The sequence below is a fragment of the Cephus cinctus genome, unplaced genomic scaffold, assembly GCF_000341935.2.
Source record: "Cephus cinctus unplaced genomic scaffold, Ccin1 Ccin1_scaffold1957, whole genome shotgun sequence".
Lineage (NCBI taxonomy): Eukaryota > Metazoa > Arthropoda > Insecta > Hymenoptera > Cephidae > Cephus > Cephus cinctus.
This window is the reverse complement of record NW_014334073.1, coordinates 12,949-29,719: the sequence shown is the minus strand read 5'-3', so window position 1 is coordinate 29,719 and position 16,771 is coordinate 12,949. Positions and strand designations below refer to the sequence as shown.

General features: G+C 42.3%; 1 protein-coding gene across 1 annotated transcript in view; it reads left to right on the top strand.

Annotated features, from left to right (window-relative positions):
• LOC107273995 (cyclic nucleotide-gated channel rod photoreceptor subunit alpha) overlaps positions 1-16,373 on the top strand; it is a 21,137-nt gene extending 4,764 nt beyond the window's left edge. Inside the window, exons 2-8 of the mRNA XM_015752706.2 lie at positions 13,776-14,050; positions 14,196-14,437; positions 14,569-14,783; positions 14,899-15,154; positions 15,323-15,577; positions 15,694-15,824; positions 16,148-16,373. Coding sequence (XP_015608192.2) covers positions 13,997-14,050; positions 14,196-14,437; positions 14,569-14,783; positions 14,899-15,154; positions 15,323-15,577; positions 15,694-15,824; positions 16,148-16,161 — 1,167 coding nt within the window. The 5' untranslated portion in view covers positions 13,776-13,996 and the 3' untranslated portion in view covers positions 16,162-16,373. The remainder of the gene's footprint in view (positions 1-13,775; positions 14,051-14,195; positions 14,438-14,568; positions 14,784-14,898; positions 15,155-15,322; positions 15,578-15,693; positions 15,825-16,147) is intronic.
• The last annotated feature ends 398 nt before the right edge of the window (positions 16,374-16,771 follow it).

Genomic DNA, 16,771 nt, shown 5'->3' with positions numbered 1-16,771 from the left:
TTTTTTTTCCCCCCCCCCCCCCCCGATTGTTCGGTATATATATTTTTTAATCCACCCTCCCCCCTCCTCCTCCCTGGAACCCCAATCCACCCCCCCACTTGCCCTTTTCTTCTTTCTCCTCTTTTCTTCTTTTTTCTTTCCATCGAAATTTCTCAAACCCCTAACCATTACCTAACCATTACCCTCGATTTATCGATGTATGAATTTCGAAAATTTGCTCAGCTACGAACACTCGCTATTTTCAAAAGCGTTCATGGCCGCCGTATCCTTCATAACGCAGGATACGCTCATTCACATATTTATCTACCGTAAACTCTCACGGGTCGTTATATGTAAATTCGATGGCGAGATATCACCATTGCTGTACGTGTGTAGCGATCTCATTCTTTCCTCTATACTTTATTATTCTTCCGACTATAATCTTCGAGCCCTTTCTTCCATCGGGGACACTCAATAAACGCCCCTCGCGATCCAACCGGCAATAAGAGAATTCAGAGTGCCTCGAGGAAACACATGTACCTCGCGCCCGTCGACACGCTCCTTCATTTACATTATGCCCCGATACACAGGGTGTATCATTTGCACCGTCCGCAAAGCGATAGAGTCAACGTAACTGGCGACTGTAGATATAGAAACTAGTCGAATATATATATATATAGATATACAGTCAAATGTATATGTACAGTCAGCCAGCTATCTAGTAAGCTATTTCTCTCTTGGCCAATATTCCCAATTCGACTGTATTTAGTGTCTCCCCTTTTCCCCTTTTATTCGTTCATCGATATACCCTACTGTTTTATGAACGCAATTGGCAATCCCGATGTTTAATCCGTTTCATCGGATACGTCGAATTCCCGTGTCGCTATGGCTTTCTTTTTTTCACGACGATACTACAGTCACGATTATTGAATTTTTTTTTTCCATCCACGACTCGTCTCTTTCGATAATTTAACTTTTTGTCATTTTTTTTTTTACACAGATACTTCGCATCCACCGGCTTTCGTTCTCCACGTTGTTAGTGCACCGTAACCGTAATTTTTATTGGCCTTTAAATTCCCGTGCTTCGCCACACGTTGATTCCCACTGGTATGTACCATATGCTCGTAAAAATATCTCATATCGCGTAGGTGACTACCGTTGGTACAATGGTTACGTAATCCTGAGTGATCTCAAGGGATGCTGGAAGGAGGATCGTAAATGGCTGACGCAGAGTGGCGAAGGGTGAGGAGGAGGGGGGGGGGGCTTAATTAGTCGTTAGTCAAGTCGTGCGGAGAGGTCAGTTATCGTTAGGATCGAAGGCGGCGGGGGGCGGGAGGGGAGGCTTAGAAGGCTTGCACCTTGTAGGTTGTCGGTTGCAATGGAGAGGTCGAAGGTAAAGACGCGGTTAGTGACCGGTACAAAGGTACGTGTAATTGCCGTGGTTAATTCGAATTTGCCATGCGACCACGGTAACCTTCGACCTTAAACCTACAACCTTCGTTCGTGCTTCCCTAAATAGCTACGCTGATTCCTCGTGTCCCTGTCGGCCCACGAGACTCAGCTAGTCGAATGCACCTTATGCATCTATCGATCGTACCATGGAAAACCCGGATTCCCGGTGCTAGGGAATTTTTTTTTTACTGTCACCCCTTTTTTTTTCTCTTGGTATAACCAACTTGTGGATTACGTACACGTAATACCTTTCAGGGGTACACGGCTCTTGTAAGTCATTCCCATCAAGCTTCAGATCAGTTTTTGTATTGAATTGCGATATATACATAGATATATATATATATATGTATATATATATATATATGACTTATAATGGATCGTTCAGGGCGGAACCGAATGATCCCCGAAGATATGACGACGCGAAACGACTTCTATATACGTATATTGGTATATCCTAGAAGGACCTTCAATGTATCCTATAAGGACGTTTTATGTCTTGAACATCCTGCACATTCTCCGTATCCTGCACATTCTACCCGTACAGGTCAGTAATAAAATTATTTACGTTAGCAATATTGCAGACTGAGAGTCGAGCCTGACGGGCCCGGTATAGCTATATGTATATCCGAATCAAAACGTAAGTTCCCTTTTCTTGAACTGGTCGGAAATTCCTGTAGAGTTCTCAAAGTGCATCGATGTACTCGAATGCGGCCTAGAAATACGCAACTCTTTACTACGTAACGCGTCGTTCGGAACACTAGCGCCATCTGTGAAAGTATGCATGACGAGGGTAGTGGTATGAAAATTCTCTAGAGAGATATTACTAGATCCCATAACGGTCTATAACGGGACTGAAACATCGAGACTACCTTTTGTATCCACTTTTGTACATACAAGCACCGGTACAGTTTATTTAGGTTCACGTATTTCATAACGGTCACAACCCCACGGCCGTTTGCCCTTTCGCCGAAAGTCTGTGTATCGAGTGGATCCGGCGAGGGGTTGACCCTTTTTTTAGCTATTCTAAATTCCACCATACTTTTCGCGCGAGATTGAAATTTTTATCTTGGGATGAGCGAAATATGATTGGGTTAGGTTAGGATTGCTTTGGTACGACGCGAGGGAAGAAAAACGAAAGTTTAACCTACGCAAAGAGAATTAGCCTGGTGACGGGACGTGAGGTTTACCTTGTCACTGGCGTAACGGCATTTGCTTAGCGTTACCGCGCATGCGCAGTCGTGACTCGGACTCGAAGAAAGAAGGAGTTCGGGTCCGACGGTTCTCTAATGAAAAGCGTTGTCGCCCTCGGGGCGATGGTAACCTTGTAATCAGATAACCAATTTCAATTATGTTTTACGAGTTGCCGGCTACCGACGACGCTTTTTCGCTGGCGTTACGTCACACCCAGCATCCATTTCTGCGCTGGGTAATTACCCAGTTTATAAATTTATATCTCGGCTGCCAACCAATGGGTCTTCTTCGTTTAATGCCGAGACTCCACTCACGTTCGTCCACGTCCTTAAAATGTAAACGAATTACCTAGTCAGCTGGAACGATTCGGTACTAACTTCATGTCGTTCCCTATTCCGTGTACGAGATAATCATTACCTGTGTGCGTATTTACTTCACGGTAAAGACTACAGTCCTCTGTCTCGTATGCATATCCTTTGAACACGATATTCACGACGAATATAGGTATACCGTGCTATGGTTACCATACGTGCATTTATGCATTCGTGTACTATGCTCTGCCCAGTCGGTAAGGTAGGTACTGTTCGGGATAGGTTGTGCCTATCTAAACGCTTTAGAAGCGTATTATACTTACGTTATATGCAGTATTACCAACCTCTGTTATATGAATAGGCGTACGTGTTACGTGTGGAGATTTCTGATGCGCAAAACCATCCCGGGTGAATCGCCGTATAAGCGTTTAGGTTTGTATAGGCTTTTGTCAGTGTGGCGAATGCGAAGCGTTGCAACCGGCAACCATCCTCTCTGTGTATAGGCGCTGCAACTTTACTTGACTCGCAGCTACTGTGTAAATATCCGTGTACACCATATAGATATAGTCAGGGATTTGGAGTTTAGTCAAACACGATTTTACTATTGACGTGTAAATTATACGGAAGAATTTACTAGCGTTACTTTTAAGCCAGCGATTTTCGTGATTACGTCATTCGTGCCGTTCGTGTTAGGATGTGAACAAATTTTACGAGTTTATGAATTTCACGTATTCTCATTCACGATCTTGTTATTCATTATTCGCTTGGCCGCTTTATCGAGGCACTTACTCGCGTGTATATATTTATATTTATTTATTTATTTATCGCACAGTTCAATGACTGAAAAGATTCATTTAATATACAATAATTCACGCAAGTGAATTGGGCTTTTGGACTGGCTTTGTATAATATGAATTTTTATTCGCCCTTTCCCTCGACTTTTTCTTTGGCTTTCTCACTTTCAAAACTTTACACCCCTATGTGTCCCTCTCACTCGCGTTAAGCCGCTCTCACTCGGCTTAGTCGAAGCCTTTTCAAGTTCTACTTCCTTTGGATGATGGTTAATTAAGTAATTGATGTAACCAATTACCGAGTTCTCAGTCGTCGTTAGGTTTTAACCCGACAGCGAACTTTCGAACAATTGCTCAAGTCGACCAGTCGGCACTTAATTCGTGGGGGTTTTTACTGATCTACGTATTACGTAATCATTTCAAAAGACTTCGGAGCAATTTTTTCATTAGGCTGTGGTCACTGGATTCGGACTGGGGAGATTACGATTGGTCCGACTCCATCATTCACGAAAAGGTCGTGTAGGTGGAATTAAAAAATTTTTTTTTTTTATATTTTATTATATTATATATATATTGTACGTAATTCTTTTTCGTGACCCGACACCGATAGCAAAGCATACGAGAATGACTATCTTCGAGAACCAACCTACGTTACCTTCGGCCGTCCGCCCGTCGTTCGTGCATCCGCAAGCCAGGCGGCCGGCAGCCAATTCTTTTTTCACCGGGAACTGACGAGCCGGTATAAACTGGGAGTTGGGGTGGAACAGGCCCAACTCCACCAAGAACGAGAGCTCTGACGGAACCTATCGGACGCGGCGATAGCTTAACGGATCCTGTCGATTTTTGGGGTCGCGTAAAATCAGCAAACGCAACTGGATACGCGAACGGGAGCGGACGGTTACGGAAATGCACGGCCGCTCAGGCTACTAGGTTTGAGCTAGAGAGGGTCGGAGTAAGAGTCCGGCAAATAGTGCGAGAGACAGAGAGCGACGAACCGAGAACGTATCAGAACGAATCTTAACTATCTATCGAGATCCCTTCACCAATTAATAAATTGGGAGACTCACCGGAGCTGGGGCAGCTGATCCGTGGAGGCCGAGAACTACATCCAAAGGACACTCTGGGGAGCACTGCACTAAGGCACAGCACTACACCTCCGGAACACTCACAGGAATTCATAGAATTGCCTGGATATCGCGAGAACAACGCGAGAACTGTACGAGTCGAGAACTTGCTATACCGTAGCGAAACACGGCAAGAAAAACTATCAACAGATAGCACGGGAGCACGAGCCAGCCCGTGACACCTCGAACGGTGCCCCGAGACAGACTACGTTGACAATAGCCAAATCCGAGAACTAATCATCCTGATTGGTCGAGAGCCTTATAACCGATAACTCTTCTATCTCCTTCGAGTCGTCCCTTTAAACCAAATCGAGAGCGTTCCTTAACGAATCGGTACGTATCTCCTGGAGATCCTCCACGGCCGCTTCCCCAGGGCATCGGGCGACAGCCGGGAACCACGTCCTTAACTCGGGCAGGAGGTTTCTCTCCTGCCCTTAACCGTCTCCAGCGGGGCGCCGGTATCTCACCCGGGCTTCTGCCGGTCCGTGGAGACGTCTTCGTCGGGTACTCTCCTCTGCCGGGCAACTCGGTACGTCGAGACTGTCTCCCCACGGCAGATTCGAGCACCTTGACCTCAACTAAATAATAACGAAATCTTACGAGAGCCTTGACATAACTATACGAATCAACCCGAGAGCGTAGCTTCTGAGCAGGGTGGCGACCCGAAGGAAACCAGAAATCGAGAACGTTATCTTATCGGTAACCGGAGCTGCCTTGAGACCGTGATTCGAAAAATCACGTCACAATATATATATATATATATATATAATATATTTTTATGTATTTTACGAGCTTATGCATTATCCTGTATGGTATATAAATCCAGCCGGGATTAATTTTATACTTGCATATCCCGTAGCACGTGCGTCGTAAATGTGAGCTAAAAAAAATTCTCATAGCATTTTGATGTATTTTTGAAAATTCATATCGCTTGCATGTGACTTTAACACTGCATATATAAAAAAGCTGAGCAGTTACGGTAAAGAGCCTTATACGACGTCCCTCGTAGAAAACAAAAAGTACAAGCAGAATCAACCGTGAAATCGAGAGGTCTGAAAAATCCTAATCATCCCTTCAGACCGAGGGTGCAATTCGGGATTTTCCCTCTTTCTTCCTTTTTTTCTTCTCAGACGTTTTCTTTACCCTCGACAGTCGACGCGATTATGCGGATGGCGAGTTATCGATTATTTGGCGAAAGTGGGTGGATGGGAGGGAGATGGGGGAGTGAGAGCCGATTGAATGGAAAGTTTGGGATATTGATTTTTTCGATTAGTCTCATATGTTGGCAACAGTGTCACCAAGAAATCGAGAATGGATCAACGGAATATTTTTCTATTTCGATCTCGTCGCGGTAACTACCCTTAACCGTACCTAGTGAAAAATTGAATTCGATCTTGTCACAGAGAATCGTAATCTCTACCCATAGTTAATTTACATATTTGAATTCGGATTTCGAGTAATTTAGTCAATTTAAATGATATCGTCAACCCTTAACGCAAAACTAGGACTCGGAAGTACCCTATCTTCTCATATTAAAACCACTCTCTCTCCGTATCACATGTCAGCTATACACGTATGGTGTAACCACGGGCTCATATATGCATACGTCCAGTCACTCACCCATGTAGAAATTTGCGACAGGGTCCACCCTGGGCCAGAGTCAGCGCTGGTGTTACCAAGACTAAATGTGTTTGATACTCCTGGGTTAGAAGTAGTTTCACTATTACTTTCACTCGATGAGCCTGTACGTTTCCTCTTAAGTTCTCTGTATTTTTTTAAACGGTAGTAGGAGGACATTTTCTTCGAAATGTGCTTCTATATTATTGCTGTACAGAGATTTTTTTAGCACAAGGATGGATACCACTATGCACCGTGACAACTGAGTTCTAACTAAAGTTCTACATTCTCGAGATGTGCTACTAACCGGTCCACACTGTTAGATGCCGGTAGTATATCAGATTCGGGATTTATTATAATTTGTGTTGTCCCGACATTGGGTCGTTGCTACGTAGACAATCAATGCCAATACTGGGCCAAGTAGTGAACACAAACGGCTCAATACTGTCTCTGTATCGGATGAACGTTGTCTATCAACGAAATTGCAATCTTGGGCCTATATCAAGATGCATCATCGGCTCAATATTAGTTCAATACTGGGTCGATTCTCCATAGCCAAACAATTCCGATGTTGGGCCATCGTACTGCGCACAAGTGGCCCAATGTTGGTGTGACATTGCGCCGATGGTTAATACATAACACAATACTAATACTGTGCCGGAACTGGTACTTGTAAGCGGGCCAACGCTGATAAAATGCCTTAAATCAGTACTACGATTCACCATCGGGTCCGTACCGGCAATATATTATACCCACTATCGGTTGAGTATTGGGCCCAATTTCTCAGCAAAGCCTGGTAGCCAAAGTCGGTCCAACGCAATGCCTTTGGTCAAAGTCGGCACACACTCGAAATTTCTACATGGGCATTTAAATGGCGCAACATTCAAATGCGGTTATCCTCAGAGCGGGCATTTGATAATGAAATGCAATTTTGGGAAAGCCCATCTGACGTCGACGTAAATGACGGCGACGAAATTCGATAATCGAACGCTTCATAGGTGACGGTTTTTTGGCAGAGCGCTTAAAATTTATTGTTTTTTTTTTTTATTTTTGCGTACGAGCGCGAATGTTTTTTTTCATCCTCTGCTCGTTACTTTGTTATTTAACTAATGTAGGAAAATATCTTTCCCGCCTTCCCCTTCCCGATTTTTAAAAATACGCCCAGACCGAAGGATTTCTGCCCTCTGTATTTCAAGCGTACCGGCTTATTTATTTTCTGCGAGGGGTGGAGCGGTTGTTCTCGAGAAGGGAAAGAGAACTCATCCAAATGTTATCTAACTCAATTGTCGATTGTCATTATTTCTTTTTTCCCCTCTCTTTTCGTTTGCTTTTCTTATTATTTTCTTTTTCTTTTTTTTTACTCGCTATCTTGCCCTTGACGTTTCTTCGTTCGCGGGAAGATTCCTGAGGGACAGGGGTGGATTTTCAAAGGACTTTCCCGGGATGTCGGTGGGATCTCATGCATATACATAAACGAGAGCGCGTTACGACGCTTATATTTTTGTAGCGTCTTGGGCTAATGAAAAATCTCATTATTCGCCATTTGCGCATCCCTTCAGAGTGGCCACGGGCGGCCTTCATTCTGGACGACAGAGAACCGTGGGACCAAGTAAAAATTTTTAGAGGTAGAATAAAAAAAACGCGAAGACGGTACTTTGACATTATTACTTGACACGATATTTTTTAAAATGACTCTTTTAGGCCAATTTCAAAAAAATACATCGAATCGCGGGAAATACAAATAAATGATTAAAAAAAAAAAGAATATCGAATAAAAAGCAGCTTACGCAAGACACTTTTTAAGCGAAGCTTAAAACGGTTATTTTGGCAAGAAGTGCCAGAGAGACAGAGAGAGAAGGGCGGAAGATACAGAATAACATAAATGAATTGCTTAATCCCCAAGTGGATGGTCGGAAAAGTTCACTCAAAAATAATTCGCGAATTCTTTGACGCTTCTAATTTATTGGATATCGTCGTAAAGCCGAATCGTACCAACACCTCGGTTACGGGGTAGAAGAAAATAATTGAAATTTATTGGCCATTCTCTCTATCGAACGTCAAGCCACTCTCGCTGCTCGAGAATTATCGTAGGAGTGGCCGATCGTTTTCTCAAAATATCCAAACTCCAAATCCAATTCCGGAAACAATGGGACCGATCGTGGAAGGTCGAAGAGTAAGAAAAATTGCAATTCCTACTAAAATTGCAATTTCTAAAAATTCCTAAAATTTGGAATTCCTACAAAAATTTCATATTTTTCGAATCATACAAGTTTTGGCAAAAGTCACCTGTTCGTTTATCTTATTAAAATTCCTCTTCGCATTCCCAATAGGATTCCGCGTACTCTGTCGTGTAACACACACGGATCCTGCTTATACGCTTATTACTTATACACGAATAAAATAAGACTCAGAACGTATAGACGTTCGGGCAAGTGGAGAAGCTTTTAAACTAATTCTCTTGAACCTCTTCGTCCTCCATTACAGTACAAGTACTCTCGGCAAGAACCTGCCCATTGAAGTCCTCCAGCAGTATCCAAGAGAATCTTAGAAATTTATGTCTCGGAAATATTGTCGGTGGCAATTAATTTTACGAGTATCAATCTTGGCATGAATATTCCAACTAGGCTTAATCCTTCGGCACCGTTTAATACAGTCTTGATACTAGAGGCAGGATTATCGCATTTCAAAATTACGGTATCGCTTCCTCTACGTAGGTATATACGCGCACGGGAAGCTTCGGGAGTATTCATGTAAATACTAAGAGGAAATCATCAGACTTGTATCTCTGTATATCTGACCGTTCGAAATTACCCGATCCGATTGCCGCTATCGTACGACCGCAGAATTATCCCATAGGCGTCGATTCCAGATACTAGATTAATGTACCTAATAACGCGAGCTTAAACATTAGAGCCGAGTGGCCGTATATCGTTTTCATCGACGATAATCGCCAATAACGAAATTCATAATTATATGTAGAGATAAATTACAGAGTGTATATATATATATATATATAATATTGAGTACGACACCTAATAAAGCAGTCGTTCAAAAATCCAACGGCAAACATAACCTATAACCATTTCAAGCTCAAGATGGCAGTGGCTGTGGAGTAGGTTTAAAGAAGACCCTTACGCGTTAAGTTAACGTAAAGGAGGAAGGTAGAAAATTAAGAGAACCAGAAGGAACGAGAGAATTTTTCAGAGCATTCCTGTTCACGGTACTACCAGTTGACGGGCAATGCTGGCGATGGCCTTCCACGTGGATCCAGACTTACGACAGGGACCGGGATTCTTTCGGGTAATGGTGTAATTATTTCCAGGATACTTCAACTCAGTTACTCGTAATGCCGCCATTACTCGGGCTATAAGACTGGCAACGGCAATAGACCTTCGTTTCGCTCGAAACCGAAGAATCTCATAGCAATAGCGTGGAGGCTCCTTGCCGATCTTTGCCTTCTTGGTACGTATATCGGGGAATCCCCGGATAAACGACCCTAGGGACAATATCGAATGCATGCGACGCGATGATAAAGCTGTGAGCGTAAACCAAATGGGGAAAAAAAAAGAAACTAGAATCGACTTTGTTAAAGTGCAGCGACAATTCCTTCGGGAGTGATATAGGATTTCTTGTCACTTTACGAGCATGCATGGGCGTGGGAATAATTATTTTTAATATTATTTAAAACGCTCCACCTCGTGCTGTATACTGCTGTTAAAGCTCGATAAAATTGTATGGGACGTAATACATTAATCCACTATAGGGTTCTATTGTACAGCTGAGGTACCCTATTTAATTAGGAGGGACTTTACTAGTTATCGTTTCGCTATCATTGGATTTACGTGCGTTTACGTCGACACTGCGCAATCCCTCTACCATTCGGTTTCCATGATCGTCTAGTAGCTGAATTAAATGATTTACCAATCCCCTGGATCTTGAATAGTTTACCGTAAACTGTGATGATATTAGTGTATACGGTAAGAATTTTTTTTGGAATTCAAGTAAAATTGGGAATTTTTTTTTTTTTAGAAAAAAAAAATCTTTACACTCTTGAGAATGCGGTTTATGGTGCTTATGATGATAACAATGATTACGTTTATTCCAATTCGACCCCCCACCCGCCCCGCCCCCCTGTTCTACCGTATAAATCTTACGATCCCGTTTTGATATGTCCGCAAAATCATGAAAAATGATTTACCCTATCGCGACCCCTGGGGAAACTTGAAATTGAGCAGAGTACACTCCGAGCTACCCTACGCTAAGGGTGTAAATATAAATCAGGATGGTAAATTCAAAAGAGAGTCCCTCGAAACACCTGTACAGTGGGAATTGAGAGTGTGCTAAGCTGGCGCTGTGTCGTATATCATAAAGCAGCCCACCCTCGTCTTTTCAACCGCAGTTTCGCGCCCATACGGCAACGCCGCGGCCCCCCATCAAGACCCCCACCACGGTAAAAGCGATCGAGCACATTCGTCTTAACGGGGGTGCATATCCATTTCCATTAGGAGACGGCAATTCTCCCTCATTTCAACCAATCAAAATATATTTCAACGACGTCCCTCTATGCGTTCCTGATATCGTTAAGGGAATGAAAAAGAAAAACAGTAGACGTTCAAGTGCCCCAGGAGTACCAAGCAGAGCCAAGAAGCTTCTGAAAAGTTCAGAAATTCCTCGAATTATATCCCCTTCGAATTTTTTCCCTAATAAATATCAGTTTCACCTAGGGCGATGTAAGGCTTGTCTTTATCTAGTGATTTTCTAGGGATATTCTTAATAGACGCTTTAAAGGGTTAACCTCGCACTTCTACACGATTACCAGCTTAAGACGTTCGCTCTTGTACGATTCTGGATAAATCCGACTATACCAAAGGGGTGTCAGACTGTGCCTCATTTTACTTGAATCTCATCAAAAGGAAACTCGTGCGTAGCTAAGCCCGCTCTTTGATCTCTGGATTCAAATCTGTTAAACGATCCCATTGCTTTTGCCTACCCAGCTCATCCTACCCTTTCCGCTTCTGTAAACTGGCTAACAGTATTTTATTTATTCCTCGGATCCACTCAGGGTTTAAATTATAAATTAAGGGGAGCTGACCCAAAAAATATATACCCTGTAAAGAAATATATTTATTTTCTTTCCTCAATTTTTAATTCGTTCGTTCATCATGCGTACGAGCCACCATTGCGTATAGAACCGTGTTAAACTATTAATTCAGGTATTATTAGCATTAGCAATTACGTATGATATTGCTTAATCTCGCGGTAGCATATTACATCCCTAATGGCAAAGGTTAACGTTTGACGTAGCTACCGTGAATACTGCAGTGACATTCGTGGCAATTGGTGAGACTTAATTAATGGCGGTACACTCGTTCGTAAAATTAATATGGATATCAGTATGTTGGGACGATCGTAGAAGTTATTAGGATCGACTGTACTCGGATGTAAGGGACTAACGGGATTGCTGGGCCAGTCGGTGATTATTTAACTTTGTTTTACGTCAAGCTATCGTACACAGCTTTCAATTCACATTCGACTCCTGTTATAATCTTCGGGAGACCTCCGGTTATTGCGTTTATCGCTAACCTTACCGTTTATCACAGAGAGAAACGGGACCTTGGTATATACGTTACGCAACAATGAAATCCTTTGAGAGACATTGCCAATGCCTCCCGTTGCTAAAGGCCTGTGAATAAATCCTTTCGTGTGATTTATGAACGTCCCGGAGATTGCTTAAACCCGATAGCAACTGTGACTGGGATATCTCTAATGTTATCGTGCCATTGGCAGATATCTACTTGATGTTATTAGAAATATCCTTTGGCGGTTATTATCTTTATCCTGTGAAATCTTAATCGCCTAATGAGAATTTATAAAGTCGTTCATTAATTGGGTGGACTTGAGGGGATGATATTTTAGGGGAGATTGGGTGCACTGTCGATATTTTTGAAAATTCCGAAAATTGTTTTTTTTTCATTTTTAATGAATTTTTTCGATCGGTGCATGACGTGAGCTTTTTTTTATTGTTTTTTTTTTGTGACGATTTAATACACGCTTCTGCGTGTGGGTTCTTTCATTATGGGATCTTGCTAGTTTGTCGGGGGAAAAAATTAGGTCGTTTTTGGGATTTAAAAAATATATTTCATAGGGTTTTGAAAGTTTACACTTATATTAAACATAGTTTAGGGTAGACGAAAAAAAATTTTTTTGATATTTAATTAGGAAAAATTGAGGGCACTGGCGGAGCACCGGGAATGAAAATTATTGCATTGCAAAAATCCCTAGGTATTCGTAGAATTGGCTGAGACCAAAAATTAAAACTTTTTTTTGAATCTTTGTGAATGTACGCACAAGGTAGACTTTAGAGAGCCTGTAATTATGCAATGTATTTTATTTAATTACAAAAAAACAGACTATTGCTCAAAAATACAAAATTTTGTTCGAAAGGTTATCATTTTCTTATTGTGAATGTTCATACAAATCGTGTGTTATGTTTCGTAGAAAAAGTTCCTGAAAATCACCTACTTTTTCGTTCGACAAAGTAGAAAGGTCCCATTCAGGGGTAAGAGTCAAAAATTAACTTTTTATTGTGTGTAATATCATTTTGAAATGTATCTTTTTTTTATTGCAGATATAAAGGTAAAATTCTAAAGATTTTTAAAAACTTCTCATGTACCTTTCTCTCATATGTCTGGCTTACTGTGTTTCGCATATACGACTCGAGCTCGTAAAATATTTATCTGAATAGGATTTAAAACGAGCGAATTAATATTCACAGTACGACAGTACTGGTGGACCCGCGACCCAGATTACACGAATAAAAATATGAAATGGGATAAAAAAAGTATTCCTTTTTCGCTTTTTTAAACTTTAATTTCACCCCAATTTCATCTATATAAAACATCAAAGCAACGATTGCCACCAAAAGCCCCAGTGTATCTTACACTTAAATACTTCATCGCGAATCTAACTATAGCATATAGATCTTATTTTCACAAAAAAAAAAAAGAAAAACGTCAAAATCTTATGCAAAGAACGATCACCCAAAGTGTGAAGTGTCGTAAAGAAAAATATCTATTTTCACGAAAAATAAAGTAGAAACCATTATACCATCTTGATCTCATTTCACTAAACAAAGCTAACTTAACCTAACCTAACTCAACGTAATCTAACTTACCGGACAGAAAGCTGACAGATAGTACAAATCCAGGCGAAGGGATCTTCAACGAAATCCCAAATTCCTTACCCTCGACCTGAGGAGCAATTACGAGTGGCAGGAAAAGTCGTTTCATCCGGATCCTTTGATGTTGAAGGCATCGCCACATCGACAGGAGGCGCTGCCGGCGGGGCCAGCGATCGTCTCAGCGGCGGTTCGGGTTCCGCTTTGGGCTGCGAGAAACTTCGTGAAAGAGGCGTGAGGGGTAGCGACGCCAGAAGCAGAGAACGTGAGGAGGATAGCAAGAGCGTGGGCAACGTCTCCAGGGGCGGCTTGCCTTCAAGGCAGAGTCTACTGGATCTGGTCAGCAGTAAGTTCATGAGCAGACACAGCCCGACTCATCATTACTATCATCATCAGCAGCAACAGCAGGTTTGTCCAATAACAATTAATTGACAATAATTTGAAACTTTTAATCAATCACAAATGATCTTCCGACAGATCATATTCCAAATTCAAGATAAACTGTACATACCTATCCTATCCGATAAACTGATACGCCAAATTTTCGTTCCAGGTATATTCGGTACCGCAACGCTACTTCAGCTCCTCCAGAGACTCGCTCCACGCGGCCTACGTGAATCGTGGTTCGAGCGAACTCGATTTAAGTCGAAAATCCAGAAGACGAGATCACCTGCGCGGGAAATTCAAACTCCCGAATGCCGTGGCGCTGGCTACGTCCAGGGAACCCTCGCACCTGCACGCACCTTCGTCCATCAATCATCTGAACAGTAATAGCAGCTGCAATGGCACTGAGACGTGAGTGGATCCTTGAGAGAAATAAAAGATGGCGGCAGTTCTTGCCATGAGAGACAAAAAAAGAGAGAAAAAAAAAAACACAGGTAAAAGCATCGGTAGTCTTTCCGTCTCTTATGGATCTTTTCCCACAGAAGATACACCGCCCAACAACAGCAACAACAACGTGGCAGTCGTGGATACCCTGGACAACCCGGATCACGTGGTTTTCGTACGGGCGCACCTAACTGGTCCTTCGTTTTTGATCCGGCCGGTCGTCTTTGCTATTATTGGTCCATGGTCGTCTCGCTTGCGTTTCTTTATAACTTCTGGGTGATCATCTACAGGTTCGCCTTTCAGGAGATCAACGGTCAGTCATTATCCTCGTATCCAGCTCGATAAAGATCCCATGACACGAATCCAATTCGATTTCCAGGATTACCCTACTTTTTTTTTTCTCTTCTCTTCTTCCATATGAAACACAGGTGAGACGCTGATTGTCTGGTTCTGTCTGGACTATCTATCCGATCTTCTCTACCTGGTTGACATTGTCTTCCACTTTCGGACCGGGTACCTGGAGGATGGTGTGCTCCAGACCGACGCCACCAAACTGAGACATCATTACATGAACAGCACCACGTTCTACATAGACTGCCTGTGCCTGCTGCCCCTCGACTTTTTATACTTATCTATAGGATTCAACAGTATACTCCGAAGTTTTAGACTGGTGAAAATTTACCGGTAATCACAATCCAAGTCTTTTAATGTTATTGTCCAATTTTATTTTTCTTTCATTTTTCTTTTTCTTTTTTTCTTTTTTTTTTCTATTTTCATAACCACCAAACTTTTTTATTTTACCTCTGCCAGCTCCTTTCATGAGAATTCTCATTATGCTCAAACTGTCGTTAGATTCTGGGCATTCATGGATAGGACCGAGCGACATACCAATTATCCCAACTTATTTCGCTCCACCTCGCTGATTCATTACTTGCTGGTGATCTTTCACTGGAACGGGTGCCTCTATCATATTATTTATAAGAACAATGGTTTTGGGAGCAAGAACTGGGTATTCAACGACTCCGAGACCGCTGACGTGGTCAAGCAGTATTTACAAAGTTACTATTGGTGCACGCTGGCTCTCACTACTATCGGAGATCTGCCTAGGTATGTCGTCACTCGATTTTCTCAATTATTCAAATACACTCTGGCATTTTTTTTTCTTACTAAATTTTTTACACCAATCATCACTGATCGTCCTATGGCATTTTCACTTGTTTCAGACCCAGAAGCAAGGGGGAATACCTGTTCGTAATAGCACAGTTACTCTTTGGCCTGTTACTCTTCGCTACGGTACTTGGACACGTCGCGAATATTGTGACGTCAGTCAGTGCTGCCAGAAAGGAGTTTCAGGGTGAGTAATGTTACCGTGACACTTTTCTTGAATTACATCTTTCACGCCTATATTTATACTGTATACGTTTGCGTATTGATCGGTGCGAGAGAATTCGTTGCGCTGAAGCGAGAAGAAAAATTGTCTGCGCAATGTTATTTTTTTATATTATTTATTAAAATTTTTTTCCGACTCTACCCATGGTCGATAAAGGGATCGAGTAATTTTTGAAAATGATTAGCGCCGAGTGGTCCCTTTCAATAAGGGATGCTGTCGATAACTCAAAGCGACGTTGACGAGTGTACCTAGTCCTTTGTTCCCGTATGAAAAACGTGGCACTGTAGGTAAAGAAGGATAGGAGTAAAAGTAAAAAGACCAGACAGCGAGGACCAGGGGTGGATATGACAAAGGAAAGGAAAAAGGGGGCGCGTTCGGACAAAAAATGACGTGATGGAGTACAGTCAAGCACCCTCATGAGGATGCAGTTTAATATGGAATTATAAAAAAATTCTTCACGGATTCTATCAACTATTTGAAACACGTTGCAAGGAATATACGACAGCCCCTACAAGAGGATGCAACTGAATGGCTGTAGGGGGTTGAGTATGCAGTGCATCCCTGTGTTGCCAAGTACGTGAAAGTTTGTAGATACAGCCCTGAGGGATGTGGGAAAACAAAAGGAAGCTGCTAGCCTGAAATTCCGTATGACTGCCAACCTCGCCCCCTACCCCCACGCAGCTTCCGGTCCCAGCGTCATGCCCCCCCCCCTCCTCTTTTCCGTACCAGTCCTTGATGTGGCGAACCGACAAAGTCGCGAATATCTGTAAAAGACGTACATTCTCGACAAAGCCTTTGGTTAAGCTTAATTAACATGAATAAATTCATTAAAGCCAAGCAGAAACTGTGAGCGGGAGTCAAACTTAACTTATCCCTCCCGTTTACAGTTGGATACTCTGTGCATGTGGTAA